Source organism: Telmatherina bonti (assembly GCF_933228915.1).
Source record: "Telmatherina bonti genome assembly, chromosome: 3".
Classification (NCBI taxonomy): Eukaryota; Metazoa; Chordata; class Actinopteri; order Atheriniformes; family Telmatherinidae; genus Telmatherina; species Telmatherina bonti.
The window spans coordinates 30,806,139-30,830,441 of record NC_136621.1 but is presented as its reverse complement, the minus strand read 5'-3'; the positions used below and the strand labels follow the sequence as shown (position 1 = coordinate 30,830,441).

Sequence of the window (24,303 nt, the reverse complement as noted above, 5' to 3'; positions counted from 1 at the left end):
GACGTGTCCGTTGTTCCGCAGCGTGCGGCAGTGACGTCATCAACAGTCTTGTCAAATCAATTCGTCTAAGATTCATGTACATTGCCTGAAAAGCATTCACGCAATTAAACACGAGTACATGAGGAAATATGTCATATTTAAGTAAATAAAATCTGTTTGAGTTTCAAATAAAATTTAAAAAAGGTTTGCAAAAATGACAGCACATTATCTTCTACAACAGTGGGCAAGTGTAAGGCAAAGAACGAATAAAAAATAGAAAATGCCATATGTAAAACTTGGCTTCGTCTCATTTCTTATAAAAATGTAAGTAGACTCAATAGGGCCGTGGTATACAAATTAATACAGGCATATTAAAATGTACCATAGATGAAGACATGTCACCTCATGGGGGGGGGGGGGGGGAACCAAAAACAAAAATGGCCTATCATATCAACGCCTATTATAAATAAAAGTTGATGATTTTACACTCGCTCTACAGAAAAGACAAATGCTTGGCTAGCCTGGTATAACAGGTATAAAAAATTAAATTTAAAAAAAAAAAAAAAAAAGCAGATTTGAGTTTTTCTTTTATTTTCATCTTTTATTGAATGAAACAGCACTTGAATGAAATATTTATCATAGCTTTGAACAACATGTAAAACTGCTCGACAGGGGTAGAAAAGTCTTTCACAAACGGTTTTGAGGTAATAAAATTCTGGAATCTGTGTGATGGCCTGACGTCTTCAACCAAACCAAACTCCAACTTTTGTTCAAGACAATTTACAGATCCTCTGCAAATCAAGCCTTGCTTTTTCAGATGAAATTAACTGTTCCGATCAATCCACTGATCACGTGGCTGCAGATACATTTGGTAATTGCCAGCCAAGGCAAAGTAGTATTACATATTTATTGTTTTATTTATAATTTTACACACATTTACCCCGATGTTTTTTCTCAGAAATGGCTTGTGAAGTGTACCTGCTGTAATGTGTGTGTCAAATAAAAACCCAAAAAGAGACTGAACAACTCTCGCATAGATAGCTGCTTCAGTAAGTAAACACTTGGCCTCAAGTGACCAAAATGTAAAGAAAAAAGGAAATGCACTGTTCATAAAGTATCAACAGAAGCCCCCTGAATTACAATGAATTATGTCCTTATAATAATTTCCAGTAGGTTCTGACAGAAGGTTTAGATCCTTGCTGTTGAGCTAAATTACCAAGTGCTCTCTGACTGTACAGTCCACTCTGTATTTAAAGTATTTCTTTTTTTATTCATAGTTCACTGAATGAAAAGAGAAACAGACATCGCAAAAAGTGGAACAAAGAAAATGCTTAAAAAAAAAAAAAAAAAAAAAAAACTATTCATCTCCCACAAAACCTAGCCTGTCCTCCTGTCTCTCCACAGCTCTAACTAGAATTATGCTTAATGAGTACAACGACTGAGGCAAAAGGTTTCCACAACCCCAGACGATGCAGAGTATTTCTTCAAAAACTGTCAAAAAAACAGCGATCGACAAGATGAAGGGCCGAGGCCACTCTTCAGTTAACTGTCACTGAACGTAAATGCTGGTTTGTATAACATCGTAATCAGGAGAGGAAAAGGTTGTGGTCGAACATGTGGAGGCAAAAACGGTACAGGAGCCAGTAGACATCCACCCCCCTCCCTCCTCATCCTCTTCCTGCTCTTCTTAGTCTTGTGAATTAGTTCTTGATTATTCCACCGTCTCCTTCACTGACAAAACGCTTCCGCCCTCTAGTGGAGAAAGGGGAGTTAGACGTGTTAATTTAATTTCTGCATCCACTTGATATTAAGATTGATAACAGTTTTATTTTAATATGGACTACCAAATGAAACATGTTAAATAAGCAAAATAAATGATGATGTGGTGGATGTAAAACCACTGATTACTTCCACAGAACTAACCTGGAGGGGCAGGCGTCTCTCAGCTGTTTGGTGATGACAGACTCCTGGTAGCAGAGATCCACAAAGGTCTCCATGATGGAGTGGGCATGTGGCACATCCAGGCTGATTTCTGGAAGTTCATCATAGACGCGTTGGAAACCCTGTGAGTAGACACAAGTAGTATTCAGGTTAAATCCTGACAACTTGTTTGGGGAAAAAAAGTTCAAGATAGCACATGTTAAAAGAGGCTAACCCTGTTCATCTGATCCACAGTGATGAGACCCGTTTTCCAGAAGGACTGAAGAAGTTTCATCATCATATGACTTGCAGTGTCTCCTTTAGACTCCAGCACCATCACTATAGCCTGAAAAAAGGAAATGCACAACATGACAGGGATACAATCAGTATGAGAAATATGCAGTAGAAGGTGCACATTGCACCACATGGTGGCCATGCTTCCACCTGCATTTGACATGATAATCATCAGACAGCTGGCAGACATTTGCACGTACAATTAAATGCCGGTGCAGATTTGGATCACCTCCGTAAAACTACAAGATCCTTGGCAGATTGCCTTATTGTTTATAACATGTCTGTAAGCTGTCTTACAAAGACAGAATAAGGTCTCTGCTTGTGTGGCTGACAGCATGGTTTCGCACATCTGTCATTCCAAAGTCAGGAATTCTTATAAGACCAGAACTGCTGCAGAGTTTACCCAGTCACATGCAGCCCTAAAGCTATGAGCCAGGCAACAGGACTGCCCATGCCAAATTTCCTCCTTATTAGGAAGTATTTTGATAAAGTTAAAATGATGTGGTCTCACATTTCTAAGACCAAGTTTGACATTCATCATTAGGGCCGCACAATTGAAAGAAAATTATTTGAAAATGACATTTAGGAACCTATAATTGATGTAATCTTCCTCATGACAATTATTTGAACAGTTTCCTTTAACTTATAACCAATATCTGCTCTTCCATTATGAAAATATTTGCAACAGAAAAATTCAGTATGAGGACTAAAAAAATAATACGATCATGATATAATTGCTAAGTAATCATAATCGAAGTAACCTGTTCAGTTCAACGTGAAGTTGATCGCACAGCCTTATTTATTGTCAAAGAGCTTCAATGAATTCAGGTGCAGTTAAATTTACAAGGAAATAAAGAGAGAAAAAAGAAAGAAAGAAAAAGAAAGAAAGAAAAAAAGAAAGAAAGAAAGAAAGTTGCAAAACCAAATCCATCACTGGGCTGTGATGGATTTGGTTTTGTGCTTCACTGGACTGAAAAATGAGAAAACATCAAAGACCTGGAGGTGTTATGCTTCAGTGTGAAGACCGTCTGCGGCTGCACTGCAACCAGCTGGACAATCACCTGATTAGCAAAAGTAACGTCTAGACTTTCCCGCCTATAATATGATGCAGTAAATGGTCCGAATGAACTTGTCCGTGGCTTGCCACAATGGAATTACATTGAAATATATTTCATCGATACACATTTTTGAACACAGCACTTTCTAACTGTGTTCCCACAGTAAAACGTAAAATGGATTTTATCCAGTTCCTTCCACGTCTCAACTCCCCCATGTTTGACCGGGCTGCAATCAAAGATAAAAAAGAAAGCAGAAGAGGAGCATTAAATACAGGAGAGAAACACGGGTCATGAAGAGAAACTAACTGGTTCTGTTGAAGAATCTATGGATATTTTAATAACTCAATTTTTACTGCCTTATTCCTCTTCTTCTATGCATGTGATGGTTGAAAAAAAGTCAATGATTGAAAAAAAAAAAAAAAGTTACGTAACTTTGCAATCTGAGGCAACATGGTGCAAACATTGCACATTTTGAGTCCAACATTAGCAGCCGAAAAAGTTTTAATGCCGACTGGTTCAGTTCATGATCGTGACTTCAGTATTTCATGTTTCAGTCTAAAAGATGTCCCTGTTAGTTTTGTGACCACTGAATTGGGCATATTTCTGAAACGTTTTCTGCAGATAGCTGTTCGTCAAGCTGTCTCACAAAAGATTCCTGAGCAGTACAAGCTTCACCACCACATTTATTGCAAATGAGAGGAAGTCACTGCCAAAACACATAATGTCCTTGGCAGAAAATAGTAAGGACATTTGCATCAGATCCGAAAGAGAAAAAAAGGTAACTGTTGATTTAAGGAGACATTTTGTGTAAGTGTGAAATACAGAGATAGATTACATTTTTAACCCTTTGCCCATTAAAGGTAGAGTATGTAAGATTTTCAATATTTTCAAAATGAACTAACTAAAAAAATAACTACAATCACAATTAGATAGTTTTTTAAACATGTAGGTTCCAGTCTGTCCATTTTTGATGTGTTATTAAATTACAAGTTTAAATAATCACAAATACCCTTCTTGAATGTTTTCTGACCAGTAAAAAAAAAAAAAAAAAAGTACTTTTTTCCACCAGTAGGGTGAGTATAAACCCATTTATTGCAGAGCAGCTCTCAGCTACAGCTCACAAGCGATTCCTGCCCTCATTGGAGCTGGCAAGGAGGAGGGGTGAGGGGTGAGCTTTGCTCATTACTGCCAACCTGTAGTCGTTTGTGGAGGTAGCAGTTTTGTGGTTTTGCTCACAACCAGGTGTTTGCCACCTGGTGGTGGAAAGAATCGCCTTGAAATCTTTAAGTGCCAAATACCTCATAGACCAGCTCGTGGTGGAAGTGAGGGACCTCCAGGTCCCGCAGGCAGCGCTCTGCCTCGGCCACATCTCCTGATATCAGGTACTCCTTGAGAAGAAGGTTCATCTGCAGAAAACACACAACATAGTCCAGTCTGAGCAAAGCTGAACTACATGAAGATTCAAATAACTTTAAGAATGTGTATTACTCATCATAGTCAAGATATTTTAGTCCAATTGTTTATTACGCTCAGAATTAACTGAATATTAAATTTTTACATCAGAATCTATTTCCTTGTTTACTGATGGAAGTGAAGTGGTTGTACTGAATTTACCTTATTATAATGAATAGTTTAATTATGTTTCCCTTTGCTTGTTTCTCTGCTTTTCACACTAAAGTTAGAACTCCATTAGAGCTAAGCAGCAAGCCCGTAACCGCACCAATGTATTCTCTCCAGGCCTGACTATCTCAGGCTATAAGACTTCCTTAAGGAAACAAAAACCTGCTTCAATGCAATTGTCTCTAAACGGGGAGAAAATAAAAAAAAAATTTCTCATTTGGAGTTGTGCACAGACCTTTTAGTTCAGGTTTCATTTATATGAGCAGGCTTGGTTATTGCACTCTCACTGCTAATCTGAATGTACATCAACAAGCACTCTTTTACTTAAAAATCTATTCATGTTGCGATTAGTCATAACACTTGAGATCTGAGAGGAGCAAAATCAATCTGAGCCATCTGAGCGAGACCGATGTTTCTGAGTCAACACTGCATTTTGATTCACTGAGCTGCTGGAATGTTTGAGCCTGAACAAGAGGGGTGTGATGCAGACAAGCTGGACAGTGACGAAAAGGAGGATGAAGAAACTGAACTAATAAGAAGACACAAAACGGGTGCAGAGGTTTTAAAATCCTAACTGGTTTTGAAGGCGAATGAGAGTCCACTAAGGCAACATAAACCAGACTTGTGTGTGAGTGTGTGTGTGTGTATTTGTTTTGGCCCCTCCTGTCTCCTCATTTGCATAATTCCTGTTTCCCAGGAGAGAAAAAGGCTCTGCTGACACAGCAGTGCAGCAGAGGGCTGGCCCGTGCCTCTCCTACCCAGCGTGCATTTTTGCCTTCTGTTTACATTACATAATGACAACAAAAAGATGCTGAGTTTGTTAACACAATATTTCTGAACTTAATGGCTCCCTGTGATTATTACATCAATAAAATCATACTGAATAGTGAAACAAACCACAAACAACTTTTTTTTTTTTTTTTTTTTTTTGGGTGTGTGTGTACCTCTTTGATGAGATGTTTAACAGGTCTCAGTCCTCCACCCACACCCCACACATTATCCAGACGAACCATCTCCCTCTTCATGGTCAGCAGAACTGCAGCACGGTCTAAAGCCACTCTAGAAGAGGACAAAAACAAGCGAAGGGAAGGACTGAGCAGCGCAGTAAACACATTTGCAAATGCAAACAATTTCAGAATCCACATGCATTTCAGCTTTGCTTGTGCAGGCTCACCTGGCATGCTCACAGTCCACTTTGCCTTTATAACAATCCAGGAAGTTCATGGGTAGGGCATGGTCTGCTATGGCTCTGGCTATAAACTGACCTAACATCTGGGAAAGAAGAGGGAATGAATGTTTAAAGAACATGGAAAGAATCTCCATATCTCATGTGCAACTCCACTTTGTGGATGATTTACAGAGAGCAACTTAGAAAACACAAAAACTCCTAGAATGTGTCAAATGACAGGCTGGAGGGGCCAAATTATCCATATATTTTCTTTAATCATAACAGAATTGGCTCCACAAATCTGTAGACAAAAGGTAAAAAAAAAAAAGGATTACAAACGATAACTTCCAGACTCAGCTCTAAATCTTTGGGGGAAACATAACAGAATAAGAGGACAGATGGGGACTTTATATGAAAGTTATCTTTGGTTTCTTAATGCATCATGTAAATCTAATGTTACTGATGTTAAAAGCTTAACCAGTGTTTGCTTTTCCACTGCTTTTGTTTCTTTTTCACTACTTTATCCCCTCATGTTGAATTGAATTGAATGTTTTTATTGTCATTGCATGATCACAGCAAAATTGAAAATATGCAAACCATCCTAAGGTGCAACAAAAGTATAAAGAAATAAAAAACAGAAGTACGATAGATATAAACATATTAAAATATCAACATATAAAAACTAGTGGTAATACGGTAAGTAGAAAAGTGAAGGAATATACAGGACGTTCCACCCATTCAGCCACCCAGATATTTCATCTGGTGGAGTTTGCACCGTAATGAAAGCAGCATTTAAAGAAAGGGTTAGCTAAACCGCAGAGCTCCATCCATCGGAATTTCAATGTCATTTTTCTGACAGCTACAGTAACATATCTGAAAAAAGAAAATTACTCAGCTGTAGACCAAAATAGAGAAGCTGCTGAGGCCTGTAAACACACTATTTAGTTTAAATTCACTGGTAACAATATGGTTCAAATTGGATTCAGTTCTTGATTGAGTACAAAAATTTAGTAAATTCAGGTCCATTCAGGTCACATCTTTATAAAAACACAAATGAGAGTTTTAAAACAAGGGTAAATATTTAGAAAAGGTCTGAAAAATTTGGTTTAAAAAAAAAAAAATCAATTCAATTTTTCTGACGTATGTTGCAGTCTGGTGTACGATTAAAACTTTTAGTTTTCCAGCTTTCCTTCAGTGTTCACACCCACATATGTTTAGAACATGAGGTGGAGGATGACCACACAAGATGATGTTAAAATATGAACCACTCTATAGTCTAATACAGGGAAACAAAACTGATATGAATATCTTCAACTAGCTGTAAGATGCAACCTGTTGCCAAAACACTGGGCACTGAAGGTAACATTTCCCCTAAAAAAGGTGTATGCATTAGAAAAGGGGTAGTGCATGCAAAAATGTGTATTTTTTAGCTGTAAGTAACATTGTTAATTGTGATGAAAACCCCCCCCTTAATATGAGTATTTCTTAAATTTCTTTAAAATCAGGGCTCAAAAATGACAACAAAAAAAAAAACCTATAGGATAAAACCCAGTTTAATTTTCATGAGGTCAACTTGGGAGGTCACTACAAACCACACCCGCTGACGCATATATGCGGATGTAAACTTGTTAACCGACATAAACGGACTTTAGACTTTTACAGAGCTTTTGAGAAAATGCGGCTTTAATGGGACAGATTAGTGCTTTTAAGGGGTGTAAAAGCAAGACTGGACTTTATTCTTTATTTGTTGATCTGGAGACAGACTACAGCTTAAACTGTAGCGGCGGTAGCTTGCAGTGGTACATCATCCAACTGCACCAACCTGCTGTGAGTCACCACACCTCGTCAGAGCTGTTGTCACAACCGTTGCTGCAACAGCACCAACGGCTCAGAGTGACATGGTTCAGAACCAGAGCGTTGCGGTTCAGAACCAGTGCGTTGTGTAAGCTGAGGGGATTCTGGAGGTGAAAAGTCTTCCACCTCAAGGACCGCTTGGTGCTTTCTGAATCTGCATCTTTCCATCTTGCTAGCAGTCTGAGCTATTGTCAGCAATTCAACAACTTCTACGTGTGTATTCGCGTACACCCTATTCCCCTCAGACCTCGCACGCCCACACCTGCACTTTCTGGCATCTTTCAACATTTGGCAGTGGGTGGAGTTATGCAAAAATTACAAGGTTTACTTACACTTTAATTATTCAACAGCCTGATACTATTTATGTTCTTCACGTGTCGTTTCTCTCTACTTCTCATTTGTAATGCGAACCGCAGAGTTCTGCCCCGATGTGTACGCACACAGACACATACGCACATAGAAGCAAACCCACTCCAACCAGTAAACAGAGAACCAGGTGAAAATTGAAACAATCGTTATGCAGAGAGCTTTGTGTCCATCTCAGAATCTGCAGTCACTTCTGAGCCACATTACAGCTTTAAATTGATCCAGTCTTCTTTGTATGTTTTACTGAACTTTTCCAGCATATTCAGCGAGACTCTGCTCAGTGGAACAGTTTATATTCGCATCATCAGGACATTTTAGAAGTTGGACTGTTTTCTGTTGTCTCCGTTTTTTGTCGCAGCTGCTCAGTAATTTATGGAAAAATTAGTCTGTGGTGAGGTTTGACAACGCATCACGTATTCACGGCTGAATGTAGCCGTCACATGATGTTTAAATAACAATAGACAACAGATATTATGGCTGAAGCGGGTGGATTTGTTATGTGGTTTTGCAACCTCGCACTGTGCAGCATAAAATGTATTTGCACTCCTTTGCCATTTGCTAATTGCAACATTTTTATCTTCAATGTCGATTTAAAACATAAAAAATCATTTGACCATACTGCAGTTACATAATCGGACACACACCGATCTGTTTGTGTCAGATCAACTTGAGCTGAAACTAAATCACATCCTTGTGCTTCCATAATCACTTTAAACCAATTCTAAACCTTCAAAAATAACATCTCTTAAAAAAGCTACTGTTTGTTATCATACCACTTGTAAAATAAAGTCTGTATAAAGACATTATTTCAACACATCTTCATGAAACAAGTTATAAAAGCAACACCTTGTAAGATTTGTGTTGCCAACAGCCAAAAGTTTGATGTGTAAGATAACAGGGAGTGATCAGGATTCCTGTTTGGGCTGGGCTCTCTCCTACTGAGGAATCTGTTTTTAACTCAGTCCTTACCCCTGAAACACCAAGTATAGTCAAGCAGCAATTCACAGCGGAAAATTACTGTGTGCAAACAAAATATATAACAAATATTGTGCCATAATTAATCTTTTAAGACTGTTAATCTCTGCAGTGCCTCTCCACCCACTTAAACACACATCGGAGGAGCATAGCTAACAGACCGCTACTTCTCTGTGGATCAGCTCTACCTGTGGAGCCTCCGGTGTGTCCAGTATGAGGTCTGGCAACTCTTTAAGCATCTTGTCGAAAGCTCGGGCCATGTCGCTCTGCGACAGCATCTTGCCCGACAGGTCCGACAGCAGGCGGGAGGTCAGCTCTCTGTGACTGGCCTTGCCTTCGAGGGACAGGGACACAGCCAAAGAGGAGAACTCGTACTTATGTGGGCCCAGGTTGAGCTCCTTCAGCAACATCTGGCAAAATGAGGAAAAGCAAATTTAAATAAATAAATTACAGACATATACATACACAATATACATAGACAATATATATGTTTTGATGGATTTCAAGTTTACATCTGAAATCGCCTACCTGGACCTCTTTTGTGTCTCCATGTTCAAAGTATTCCTGTACGATGGGGTTGACCATTTTTTCCAGTTCCTTCTCATCCACCTCTGGCACAACTGTTGCATAAACAGTGTCCCCCTGTGAAATAAACATTATTTCAAGGAATTATTCCTTGTTCACAAACAAAGTGGATGCATGTTCATGATCTGCTGTTTGTTTGTTTTAAATCCCCTCCCTTTCAGCTGAAGTACATCCTGTATGAAGTATGTCTGTCCTGCTGCTGCTTAGAGCTGCAAATTATCTTTGAAAGATAAGTGGAAGGCTTGAAATTTGTGCGACATATTTTTAAAAGACTTTAATTTAACCTTGTTTTATTCATCTGTGAAGTCCTTTCTAAAAGTTAAACTAAGTCTCATTTCAAGACTTGCTTCCAGCCACAAACGTCAAGAATGTCAGTAAAAACCTGTCCAACCAACTTTTCAGGTACAGTTTTGTTTTACCTGGAGAAATATGTTGATGCAATAATAAACTGCAAAGAATAAGCATAAAGAATACTCAAAACACAGTAAAAGAAACAAAAAAAATGGGTTCATATGTTAATGTCCTGCAAACATGTCGTTTTTGTTCAGTTTTAGGAAGGGTTTCTGTAAAAAGTTACATTTTTTTCCATGTTTTCTGCTTCTGTAACCCAACTGACTGCTGGCAGAAAACCAGTTCAAAGTCAAACTCTGGTAGGAGGACAAACAAGAATTTAATATTTCAGCAACAGTTTTTCATTTTTGCATCAGCTTCAACGCTTCATACGTCAACCACAACACACTGATATTTTCCCAGGCACAGGGTGACCTGTGCCATTCTGAAATCCTTGCTTTACTGGTGTTTCAAAGGCCATGGTCTGCACATGTCCCATTTATTTTTCTGTACCACTCTGTCCCAGTCCCCTTTTAACACTCACCACTTTACCACTTACTTTGTGCTACAGTCAAGGCCAAATCACACTAGCTCCTCTGAGCTGTTCCCAAACATTATCAGCCTTTTACTGACAGAAGCTCCATTCCCACCCTGCATTCAGTTGTGTGACTGCAGCAGGAGACAAACTAGCCTGGCCTTCAGCAACAGACCGAGCATTTGCATGATAACAGGGTTGAATATTGAAAATTGCATTGATTGTGATGGGACAGGACCATCTGGATTAAAAAGTCATGTGAGCAGGGGTGTTTCAAATGAGCTTTGGCCAAATCAGAAAGCCTTGATGAGTGTTTCCTCGGTCATTCTAATCACATAAAACCCATAATGAACAAGTGTTGATGGGGATCCTCTAACATCTGAACATCCTGAAAACACATCAAAGACAACAAAATACAGAGTTTTCTAAAAAATCATTAGAAACACGTTGGTTCATGCTGGCAAAAGCTTTTCAATTTGTCTTCAAAGATAAATTACAATGCACAGAACATACATTCAAAGTGTGGGTTATATAAAAGAAATATTCAAGAGCATCTGCACTGTCAGCCAAAATAAACTGTTCATTATTCAGTCAAAAATAGTGATCTTTTTTTACAGAGCAGAACAAACTGCTTATGGTTCTGAACTCTAAAGTAAAACTCTCAAATGAAAAGTTTCTAGATCAACAGGTAATTATTGCAGCTGTTCGTGTCAAAGTGCATATGTTTTTTACAGCCATTACTGCAAATGCAATATTTGCATGAAGCATGCTAAGACAATGTGTCTGCTGTACAAATAGAACATGAAAGCTGTAAGGTGAAATCAGACCAGAAAGAAAAGATCCTAATTCCAACTGTGACGCACGGTAGTGGAAGTGTTATAGTGTGGGATTACTTCACTGGCTCAGGGACTGAGCAGCTCTCAGTCCTTAGATTAACTTCTGCATGATGCCACTAAGTTCTTGAATATAGTGCAAGGACATCTGTCCAAAAGTTGAAATTAAAATGGCAGCAAACCATTAAATCATATAATTACAACACATTGGTGTTGATTAACAAGTAGTTAAGTACATTTCTACCACTTCTATTGGTCACTGTGTATACTGTCATACTTAACTGCATTTTGGGATATTTGTGTTGTCAATCACTCTGCTTGTTTATATTCCTAATAAATTTGGAAATTCATTCATGATGCAGATGGCATAAAATATTCCTACCACAAATTAAACAGAGAAACATTTACATATTTGAAGAAATTTGCTCACCTGAGCAGATTCATCATAGTTGGGGTCACGCACATCAGGTTCCTCATCTTCATAAACCATTCCAGCAGCACCCCAAACTCCCTTACCACCTGCTCCACCTGCAGACAACCAGACATGCAAAAAATTCAAAAATATATTCTGAAAGGAAACTCAATATAGTTGTTATAAACAAGAAGTAGCACAGCTAATCAACTAAAAGCGGTGACACACTTTCAACCAAACTAGTTGCTGCTGTCCCAGGTCAGCATGCAAACACACACACACACACACACACACACACACACCAAAAGTCATTGCATCACTTTGTTTCCTAAACAACAGAAGTAATCAGATGCCATCTATTCACTGCCTTCGCACAGCTCTGATTTCAGTCATATGATTGCAAATTGTACCTTTTTTCGGCAGACCCCTGCCTTTGCCTGTCCTGGATTTGCGGTCGTGGGTGTTGACTTTGCCCTTTGGACTGTGCGGGTCGCTTCCGGCCAGGTCTCCCGACTCAGACAAGGACTCGCTGTTGGAGTTGCGGGATGAGGACTTGCGCAGGCGGCGTTTGGCCTTGGCCTTGAGACGTGCCTCGTGAAGCGCCTTCTCCTGAGGCGTCCAGTTGCCGTTCACCTCTACGTCATTCAGCGCATCGTCGTCGTCACTGTAGGGATGTTTGGCCTCAGCCAGGTTGTCGTTGAGTGAAAGCACCCCTATGGTCAGAGAGCAGATTGATTTCTTCTTACAATATGGTTTGCACTGGGTAGTAAGCAACACTGAAAGACAAATTATGTTTCCTGTGTACTTTATATGTATATATACCTATGTAGATATAGCCAGGAAAACAGGAATGTCATGTAATGATTTGTTTAAAAATTTGCATAATCGTCTTCAAACTTATTAATTACAGAAAAGGCTGAATTTACAACAGTCACTAAAATATATGGAGAGTGATAAAAGGAATAAACTAAAAATGTACTAAATAATTTAGTGATATAAGACACTGTTTTCTTTATTTGAGTTGAAGAAAAAAGAAAAAAAAAATCAGTCCTGGACAAATAAGAGCACTTTTCTGATGAACAGTGGGACAAAATATGGCAGATATAAATAATGCAGATATTAATGCAGGCAAATATTGCAGAAGTCTGACTGAGAGGTACAGAAAACACCTGACTTTAGTGGAAACATCAAAAGGACTGTTCAACAAAATATTAGTTCATGAGGGATGTAACATATATGATTTTATCATATTTTTTTGGCTTTTTTTCAAAATTACTGTTGAACCAGAATGAAAAAATAATGTAATGATTTTCACTTTTATTTATAATAACTTTTGTCAATTTTTGTTTATTTCACAGGCAGCTGTTTTTTGCCTTGTTTAATGGGAGGGTATGAATAAAACAGATGACTGTACACAGAGAGAAATACAGTCTTAAAGGAATAAAACACTTTAATGTTTTAACTAACTTGATAGTGTGTATCATGAGCACAATGTTTCCTCGTCAGTCTGACACGTCATGAACATGAAAACGTTCTCGTAACTCGTAATCATCATTCTAAAGATCTGTAATAGTTCTCCATCGTTCATGTAAGGATACTCTAAATCTTCCTGGATGTTGCTGAAGGCTGTAGCTACTTAATTTCAGACCAGTTCTTGTATCATCTGGCATACATAATCCTCCTTCCAACCCATTTCTAAGGAGGCTTTAATTAACAGTAGCTGGATGAATTGAAGGGCTGGATGCATTTCTCTCAGGCCTCTGGTGGACTGGTTTTAATTTCTAAAGGTAAAATCTCTTCATCTGCAGCAGAGAGATTTTTTTTTAAGTGTACAATTTTATCTTTTGTCCTCCACTTGTCCAGTGAGCTAGTCTGGTGCTTATTAGGGGAGGGAAAATCGAATCAAAAAATCGAAAATCAGAATTTTTTTTGCTTTACAATTTAAATTTTTTTTTTTTGTTAAAAGATATTTTTTCCCCAAATAAATAAAAATACTCCATTATAAAATTTTTGTAATTTTTGTAGTTTTTATTGATCTTTTTATTTATCATCTTGGGCATTATAGCAGCAGAATGATGATCTGGTTACTGTGTTTTTTCCTCATTGAAATCAAGAAAAATGACGAGCAAAAAAAAGTTTTATACACTTTTTTTTGTTTCTAAAAAAATCAGCAATATCAAAGAATTGTCAGAATCGTAATTTAAAATCAGAATCGAAATCGAGACAAAAGCAGCCCTAGTGTTTATGCTATAAAATGTTTAAAAGTAAAAATAGAGGTGGACTGCAACTTTAAAATAGAACTGAGCAAGTCTTGACACAAGAAGCAAAACCTATTTTAATAAGAGTGAACCTAACAAAATTACACAATTTATCACAATTTATTCAGTTGCATTTAGAAAATAAACACTTAATCTTACATCATTGATCATCATGTTTTTTTTGGGTTTTTTTTTTATTGTGGTGAATTAAATCAGTAAAATTAGTGAGAAATGTTTGTAACTGCTGGATTTTATCTATAAAAACTCAGATTTAAAGACATTGTGGAGCTGCAGTGTTGGAAAAGCTGGCAATGGCTGCGAGACCACCAGGGACAATATGTTTGCAAACATCTCCAGAGCCGGGGAGCAACAACAACTACAACTTAACTCTAATGCGTCATATTAAACACATGTTTCTGAGCCTTATTTCATCACCAAATGGTAAAAAAGTTCCTTGAAACCTTTTTGCCAACTGGATACCTGTCTTCTGCTGCTGGTGGATGCCTTCTGCAATACAATAATTCTGACACATCACATCGTCATACCTTACACAAATAATGATTTAATGTTCTTATAAAAAACAAAATAATTATCTGTTTATTAAAAACTTGATATAATTTTCTGACCTAATTTTGCAGGCCAGACATTGAACTATAAATTTACTAAAAAGTACTGAAAAGTTTTTTTTTTCTCCCAAACTTCGGACCATATAGAATCAGGAGTCCGTACCACAGCTTCTGTGTTGTAGCTGAGCCCCCTTTGGCTAATTCACTAAATCTTTGTTTCTTAAAAGCAAGCCCAAATACTGCATTCATCACAAATCCACCGTCACCCTTGTTTTTTGTGCATTGCATGTGCTAAAGGGCGGGTATCTGTCTATGCTGCACACCAACCAGATCTCAAAATGAGGAAGAATCACAACGAAGATGACTGAATATGAGCTCTCTGCAAACAGACTAGCCCCTGCAACAACACCCACATCTTAGTTTTTGAACTGTGTGGCCCAAAATAAAATGGAAAGTAGGTTTGGGTTCCATGTTTTTAACAGATGTAAACAAAGCAGACATTTCAGCACATCGATGGCTGTGGGGTTTCCTGTTTTAGACCACAAAGCGACAGCTTGCAGAGAATATTTATTGGGCATTTAAATAATATTCTGTCATTTAAATAAAGTATTACAACAAGTAGGTAGTTTCAGACCATGAAAGCAATGTTTTCTGGCTAGTTAAGTAGAGTTACCTCTGTATGACATGTCAGTGTTTTGCACAGCAATGCCAAAGTCCACCCAAAACCTGAATACAAGAAGATGGTGGAGCAAATGGACAACTTCATGAAAGAGGAACTCACCAGATCTATCAGCACACCTAATGTGAGTCAGGTTGGGTCTTAACATACTACTTTTCTGTGGGTGTAAAGAAATGCTATACTTAGAAATCAGGTTAAAGTATGTAAAACACTAACACACGTGTTCAACTAAACAAGCGGTCATACAGTGCAGCCGTGAAAGGGGGGAGGGAGCAAATGGCGCACATGCTGGAGAAGTGCTGACACCATGTTTTTTATCTTTTTGTTTTTTGTTTTTTTTTTAGAGTGGCTCTGACTACATATGGCATGGTTAAGTCTCCAACTGATCACATGACAGTGTAGTAGGAGTGCAAGAGAGCAGGGAGAGGAATGTCTGAGGGTGTAATGAATACTTGGATCCCTTACGGATGTCCCCAAATGGCAGTTTACAAAGTTCTGGACATACAGATTACAGGACATGCAGAAAGCATGGAAACGTGTCCAAACCATAGATTAAACTTGCAGTGTAATAAGCAACAACAAAAAACTGCAAATAGGATGTTTATGGTGCTTTTAAAAAAAAAAAAAAAGTTAGAAAAAGTTGCTAAACAGATGCAAAATTACTTCTGCAAAGTGCAGTCACATTAACAAAAAAATAAGCAGGTTGCCTCCCTCAACTTAACCTGCAGCAGTAGAAGTAATGCCACACCCATGGCCTTCAACAATCTGTAAACAGCCGACCATGTGTCATCTCCTCCTCCTTCCTCAATGTAGGCCACAGCGGCTGCCACGGTCATAAATTAGGAACTAACCAATGGCAGCAGGCCAGACACTTAACCAACCAACAGGAGAAGAGAGCAAAAAGAAAAAAAAAAAGAGCAAGAAGGCAGGAAAATTTGCAGCGGTTTGCCAAGACAAGACTTGCAAAACAAGCGCAACGTAATGCAGCCAGACTGACAAACTTCTGAAAACAAACAGGGTAATTGTAAGACCAGAGCTTGACCATGAACTGTCATTTTGCCCTGAAGCTGCAACAAATATGGGGAAAAAAAAAACAAAACAATGGCACGCGTGGGCTTTAACACCGCACGTGTGCCATAACATGGACTTAGTGGTGTTCAGAACCACCTCCACAGTGAACCGGTTTACACAGTGAACCAGTTTACACAGAGCCAGATACAGTCAGGACCAGCGAGGGACCTCGTGCCTACATGGCGTGTGGGAGGAATCCACAACTAGCAAAGCTATGCAGTAGTGCTGAGGTGTTTAGTTTTAGGTATCCATGCAGTAGCCGTGTTTGTGAATGAGAAGGGGGTCAATGGGGCAGAGTTTTCGCATGGCTCTCTGGAGGCCGAACAGTTTTTTTTTTTATGTCTAAATTTAAATATGCAGCATTTATAGAAACCCTTTTTTTTTTTAAAACAAATATATATCACATAATGTCTATCCTTAGAAGGCTGTTTTCACATGTATGTGCCAAGCAGGAAGTTTATTTAGGCTCACCTTAAATCCAAGTTTACAGCAAGTCTGTTATGAGCTGAATAACAACTCTGTTTGTTTTTAATACTTTGCTAAATAAATCTGATTTTTAATCTGCTTAATAAGGTCCTGCACATCTTAAACACAAGATTTCAAGCAAATTGTGTACAAATTAAAACTGCATAAACTGTTTATAGACTTAATGTTATACTGGGTTACACAAAGCAAATAGAAAGAAACCATTCGTATATGTGACTGCGAGTAGTTCTTAAAACCTGTTTGATATACTTTTTTTTTTCTTTTATACACATTTTTTAATTGTTAAGGGTTAGTTTGTGGAACAAAATCACCGGATCCAATGCCAAATGCCCAATCTGGGATGAATGAAGATTTACAGAGTAAATAAAAGTCTACTTGAACCTTTGCCCATTAATCTGAGTGCAAAACAGAAGAGTAAAATAAGCATCTGCAGTGAGATAAAAGGGGGACGAATGGAGAGCAGCCTTTCTGTGTATGGTCTTGTGGTGATTATCTATGACAAGAGTTAAGGGTGTGGATGTCCTTTGGGTTTAACTGTCATTTTGTTTAATGAAAGGAGGTTAAAGAAGCACAACTTAGGGATGTGTACAAATATTGGCTTATGAATAAATACACAGCAGTAACAGCATAAACTGAGGAATAGCCCACACATGCAGCCTTTAACCAGGCTTCACTGGCCGCCAGCAAGAAACATATTGCCTGTTTTCATTTACTTACCGGTGATGTTTTAAGAATTACACAAATACACAACCCTATTTCAGTACATTTTTTGCTGACTGAGCTTTCAAAATGACACTCTGTAACAGCTGCAGAACCATAACAGATAAAATGCATGCAATAGATTACAGTCGCTCAGATAAATGATTTAAAGCCTGATTTAAAGGCAGCCTTTCTTCTAAGCAGCCAACCACCTTCAGAGGTGCATTGTTAAGCACGACTTTGCATGGGTGGTTTGTTCTGTTTCTAAACTATTAGACTTAATGCAAGTGGATGGTGTGAGCAAACATGCCGTGAATGTGAAAAAGAGCGTGAGTGTAAACAGAACGGGAGCAGTCACGTCTATAACAGAATATGTACTCAGCAAGACATGACGAGATTGGGCCTGACATTAATAGCAGTAGACTTCTTCCATAACACAAATGTATTTAACCAAGGAGTTGCATCAACATGCTCACAGGTGTGTTTTAGATACGAGAGAGTGGAGAAATAACCTGCAGCGAAGGTCACCTGGCCGGGACGTAAGCCTGAGCCAGCAGCACTGAGGAGATGTAGCCTCAGTATATGAGGTGGCTGCTCAACCAGTTGAGCTAAACACCACTCGCTGTGGTAAAAACCAGTAAAAATATATTTTCTGTCATACAAAACAACTGTCTGAATGCTAATTTCCTCTGTAAAAACACAGCCTAGTTCACTTAACAGTTTCGCTTAATGATATATGCATAAATCATTGCACCATAATTTGCATAGAAATTATATCAGTTAGCCATACATCAAAATATATGAATAATGGCAATTATTCCTCAAAAAGCTCCATTTTGTTCTCCTGAACCTCGTTTTATTTATTTGTTGCGCCTCTTCCTGAACAAGACACAGATTCAGTTTCATGTTTAAGGCTGAAAGTGTGAAGTGGAACCTCACAGACTCTCCTAGATTATTACAGATGATGACGTTTACGACGCACAAGCAGAAGCTGAAACTTCTAACAAGCTTTGGAAAACAAACACTATTATGGCCGTCACTGGTGTGTAAATGGCTTAAGAGGTGCCAATTTTAAAGCCACTTTGTAAAACCCAATAAAAGCTTTCAATGTAAGTGTGATTATTTTGCAATTATTTACAATAATAAACAATAAAAAACCTTTTACTTGATCATTGTGACAGAATAGAGACAACTGTAAAGTCCGATTGTTTGAGCAAATGCAAATGCATGTTTGACAGGACGAACCCCCCTGCTGTGAGCTCAGTGTCCAGACTGACCCACATTGTGAGAAGACTTGTCTCCCACTTATATTCCAGCCATGACAATAGACTCTTAGACAGTGTGTGTGTGTGTGTGTTATTAATAAAGACACCCTCAACATGCAGAAATGCTTGAAGTTTCTCAAAAGGTTCATCCAGTATGTTTTAAAATAAATCTGTGCACTGAGGCATAGAACATGTTTACATTTACACACCAACAACCACAGCACAACATGTGGTGTGTCATGGCCACCCTTTTGTTCATTTTAGGCAAAAAAAAAGAAAGAAAAGAGGCCAAGTCTGATGTCCATCATTGGATCAAACCAAGTGTTGCAAATGAACACTAATGACATTACCAACAATATATATTTATTGTGTAACATTTAAATACACAGCAACATAGAGATTATGTAAGGCTGTTCCTACTGGCTATTATACTGGCTGTACACGTTTACGTCATTACTTAGCTGAGAGAATACAGCATGGAGCTCATATATGCAGAGTTGCATTAAAAATAATGGCTACAAGAAACGTCTTTTGAGTTTTGTTCACATTTAGTAAAAATGTATGAAAGAAAAGTTCACGTAAATATAATGATTTTATCCAGGATGGCCGTAGAAGACTGAATTTTAATCGCGAAAACACAATTTCACGCAAGAAAGTGGTGCAGAAAAAACACTAAATGTCATTTAAAAAAAAAAAACACTGTTAGCAAAATAAATCGAAAAAATAAAACGGCGAATGCATGCAAAAATGCGTCAATGATGCGTCCAGAGCCATGCATAAATTCCTCAGACGTCTATAAACGTACTGCAAAAAACAGAGAAAATCTGTGTGCAGAAAGCACGACTTGTCAAAGCGGAAGTAAGCGCCGTGGCCTCGTCCAATCAAAAGCGTGAAAGGGTTAAATGCAAGCGCAGTGAAATGACGACCACAATCAAACGATCTGCTGCAAGAAATAAATAAATAAATCTCACAAGCGAATCCAATTTAGTCTCGTTTATGGCTCCTGAAGTGCAAATCTGCGTCAAACCGCAATTGAATGTTGCATTAATAGTCGGTGAGTTTGTGTGTGGTTGCAGCGGGGACACATGGTGAAGCATGGCTGGCGTCGCAGCCCATCCCATGCAAGGACAATAGATCGATTACAGCACGTCTGTGGGCCTTGTCGTGTCAGCCTCGTGAGATTTTAAATATGTGGATCATAAAGCGACGCTGTGACCGCGTACTCACCGTCGACTTGAGGAGCGGTGGACCACGCATCCACTTGGGTCGCCATGGCGCTCTTCAGTGGCTCGATTAAAAACCCTCCTCGCGTCTTCCGTCGAGCTGCTTTCAATTGCAACAGAATCCCCTTCAAACACAGCAAGCCTACAACCACAATTAATTTAATGCAGGTTTACGCTTAAACAGCAGGTTTAACAAGGAGAAATACTCGAGTCCCTCTGACCCCCTTTTTTATGGTGCACAATCTCTACGTGCGAAGAGCACAAAAAATGCAGAAAATGAATTGCACAGACTAGAAATGCTGCAGTGTAAAAGGGGCGAGATTCGACAGTTTAGCACTCTTCTCAGCGTCCACGGCTGAAAAGTCCAAAATGACGAAAACGACGGGGAAGGAAGGAGGTTAACAGGTCGGGTAGGATTTCAGCAAACGGCCAACAAGATAAACAAAGTCTGTTTTTAACTTTGCAAAGCGTTCAGAGAGGTGTCACGTGGAAAAAACGAGGATGGGGAGTGGTTAAAAGAGGGGGTGGGTGCTGGTCCACTCTGACCAATTACAGAGCAGAAACGTTCCCCATGTCACTGTGAGGATGTGCTTCTTCTGCTGTTTACGGTTCTTAAATTATTACCGGAGACAAATTAATCAAATTACATTATTTAAAATATACATATAAGCTATTATTTATATATAATTAGCTACAAAGCTATAAGATGTTTTGTTTATATTTAACCCTTTAACTAAGCTTTAGTTTTACAAATAAATATTTAAAGATCACACTGAAGTATAAATCTAGCTTATGCAACATTTTACATTGACGACTGTAAAGGCAGCTGCTAATGAGCTTTTGTTGGAAATGAGAGAAGCTTGCAATGCACAAAAAATGTTTTTGTCGTTTGAAGTCGCACCACTTGATGGTGCTGTGATCACATTGTGGCTTAATATCTTTCATATACAGCCTATGGGCTACATCTAATAATAGCCACGCAAGAACTATGATCCCCCTTGGTATTTATCACCACTGACTGACAATAGTTACATTAAAATATCTGCAAGCTATCTCATTCTCCGTGTCATCAATGTAATTTTATGCACTTCTTTGTAAATGTGGCGCTACAATAAATCCTAAGATCAACCCATAATAGCAAGGTTTTTCTATAATCATGACCAGTTTAATGTATGCGCCAGTCTTTCTCCAACTAGGTTTCCAAAACATAGTGGAACTGATTAAAATAAAAAAAAAGAAAAGAAAAAAAAGAAGGAAGCAGAACCCAATCTATCATCTATTAACACCCTACGGTTACTAATCTGACCTTTCTGATTGGATAAAAACGTTTAGTGCAAAACTAAAAAAAATAAAGTCAATGGATATATTTCTATTTCACATGGGAAGCATAAAAACTCCTTAGTCACAAAAAAGAAGTGATTTAGCAATCCACTACATTTTAGCATTGACTGTGAATATGAAAATGATTATATATTGGCAATAAAAGAGGCAATTTATTGTTGTTGTAACTTGACATATTTTCAATGAAATATGAAGCTTGAATTTCTTTTATTGACATTTCACATTTCACCCTACTTTTGTTTGGAAAGTGTATCAGACAAATTCTTGCAGTTTTTTTGCTCAGGTGATTTTCTCAGGTTGAGGGACTTCACTTTGGAAAAAAGACTAAACTACTTCTGCCCTGTTTTTTGTTGTTTTTTTTAAAAAACATTTTAATAAGTTTATCATGATATTAAAGACATGCCTACACCAAGACCACAGAAGAATAAACTCTGTTCTGACAAAAGCAATGACACATTCTGCTGCTGGTTTTGAGTCTGAGTGCCTGAAGATTTTTTTTTTTTTTTCAGAAAAACAAAAAGTACTTTGTCTTAAAATGGAGTGCAAAACTAAAATCTGAAGCATGCCTGCTTCCTTTATACTTTTGTCTTAGATTTAGATTTTGGAATGTTGTAATACACTGGTCAGTCAATTCTGTGATTCATCCACCCATCCATCCATCCATTCATCTTCTACCGCTTATCCGGGGTCGGGTCGCGGGGGCAGCAGCCTAAGCAGGGAAGCCCAGACTTCCCTCTACCCAGCCACATTTGCCAACTCTGCAGGGGGGATTCCAAGGCGTTCCCAGGCCAGCCGAGAGATATAATCCCTCCAGCGTGTCCTGGGTCTTCCTCGGGGTCTCCTCCCAGAGGGACATGCCTGGAACACCTCACCAGAGAGGCGTCCAGGAGGCATCCTGACCAGATGCCCGAGCCACCTCAACTGGCTCCTCTCAATGTGGAGGAGCAGCGGCTCTACTCTGAGCCCCTCCCGGATGACCGAGCTCCTCACCCTATCTCTAAGGGAGAGCCCGGCCACCCTGCGGAGGAAACCCATTTCAGCTGCCTGTAGACCAAATCTCGTTTTTTCGGTCACGACCCACAGCTCAGGACCATAGGTGAGGGAAGGAACGTAGCTCGACTGGTAAATCGAGAGCTTCGTCTTCTGGCTCAGATCCTTCTTCACCCTGACAGACCGGCGCAGAGTCCGCATTACTGCAGACGCCACACTGATCTGTCTGTCAATCACATGTTCCATCCTTCCCTCACTCGTGAACAAGATATTTAAACTCCTCCACTTGAGGCAGGACCTCACTCCCGACCCGTAGAGGATAATCCACCCTATTCCGGCTGAGGACCATGGTCTCAGATTTGAAGGCGCTGATTCCCATCCCAGCCGCTTTCATAGCTTTTTACACTCGGCTGTGAATTGCTCAAGCAAGAGCTGGAGATCCCGGCCAGATGAAGCATGTTGGCCTTATGAAAGACCGTGCTTCAGCGTTTTATAACCCCAAACTTTAAGTCTTTCAATACAGACATGTTCAGCTAAATTCAAGACATAACAGGTCGGTGTGGTTACTAATCTTTTTCAGTGTCGTAACAGTGCATGCTATGGCTGGTTTTGCTGACGCCTGGTTCTTCCTGGTATATGGTCTGATTTCAAGCTCACGGATTTCCTGAAATGCTTTCAGAGTGGGTGAGTCATCCTGACTCAATCACAGTAGCACATACGCACTAGTTTGTTTATCTCACCTCTTTATGCATTTTAAAGCAGAAGATTTGCACCAAATGCAACAAGAAGAATAAATTTGTACCTTAAAAAAAAACAAAAACAAAGACATATTATTTGGTAGCACATTTATTTGGACACAAAATTCAAAGTTTTTGTTGAGTAAGATAGTGTAGATGTTTCTGTTTGACAAAATCTGAAAAAATGCAAAGAAACATGTGCAAACACTTCAAAATGGCCCTTAATGAGTAATACCTACGCTATACACCAAGATACAAAAGCAGACACACAGAAATATGTATTTATAGTAACAAATACAATGTTAACAAATACCATCAACACTCACCTTTGGCTTCATAGTAAGCAACAATGATTTTTAACAACTCAGCTGACGACAGCTCACTCACACATGAGTACAACACACTGAAGAGCTGCAGCTAAGATTGCACAAAGATACCCTCAAAGAACACCACACGTTGGAGTAATATCAATATGTACTTTTCCAAAAACAGTTACATACAGATACTGCTATAGATCCTGCTGCCTCAAGGCTGCAGAAGTGAAACGGGAACTATTTGTGTCCCATGAGACAAACGGTTGTAAGTTCAGCTGTAACAGTGTGGGATATTTTTTTTAAATTCAATTCTCCAACTCTTGGCATACTAAAACAAAGTAGTACAAATATATATTAAGCACTATCTTCAGAGGAAGAAGAAAACAGTCCTTTGCAGTCAAAACTCGAGCGAGGTAACAGTCTTGAATCTGGCCTTGGCCTACAGTTTGAGTATTTGTACACAATAGCTGCTGACAAAACAAATTCAATTTTCTATTTACAGTGATCTCAGAAAAGTCAGGCTTTAGTTTGGAGTAAATCAGAGTTTGGATAAAACTGGGTTTAGTTTGTGCATCAAATGCCAGGATCTCAGGTCTTTAAGGTCCACTGTCCAGCAGGTTTTAGATGTTCAGCCTCCTTCAACACACCTGGCTTGACAACAAGCTGTTGGAGCCATTTCATTTGAATCAAGCGTGCTGGAGAAGAGACACATGTAAACCAGGACGGTGGCCTTCAAGAACTGGAC

The 24,303-nt window shown here is 38.8% G+C and overlaps 1 protein-coding gene across 1 annotated transcript; it reads right to left on the bottom strand.

The window, feature by feature from the left end:
• Window positions 1-589: 589 nt before the first annotated feature.
• On the bottom strand, window positions 590-20,603 carry pdcd4a (programmed cell death 4a). The gene is made up of 11 exons (XM_079238150.1): window positions 20,181-20,603; window positions 12,340-12,642; window positions 11,948-12,045; window positions 9,763-9,876; window positions 9,423-9,644; window positions 6,046-6,143; window positions 5,816-5,930; window positions 4,550-4,657; window positions 2,135-2,245; window positions 1,903-2,042; window positions 590-1,731 (listed from the first exon to the last, which is right to left on the bottom strand). The coding sequence occupies exons 1-11, from the start codon at window positions 20,224-20,226 to the stop codon at window positions 1,680-1,682; spliced, it is 1,407 nt and encodes a 468-aa protein (XP_079094276.1). The 5' UTR covers window positions 20,227-20,603; the 3' UTR covers window positions 590-1,679.
• Window positions 20,604-24,303: the final 3,700 nt, after the last annotated feature.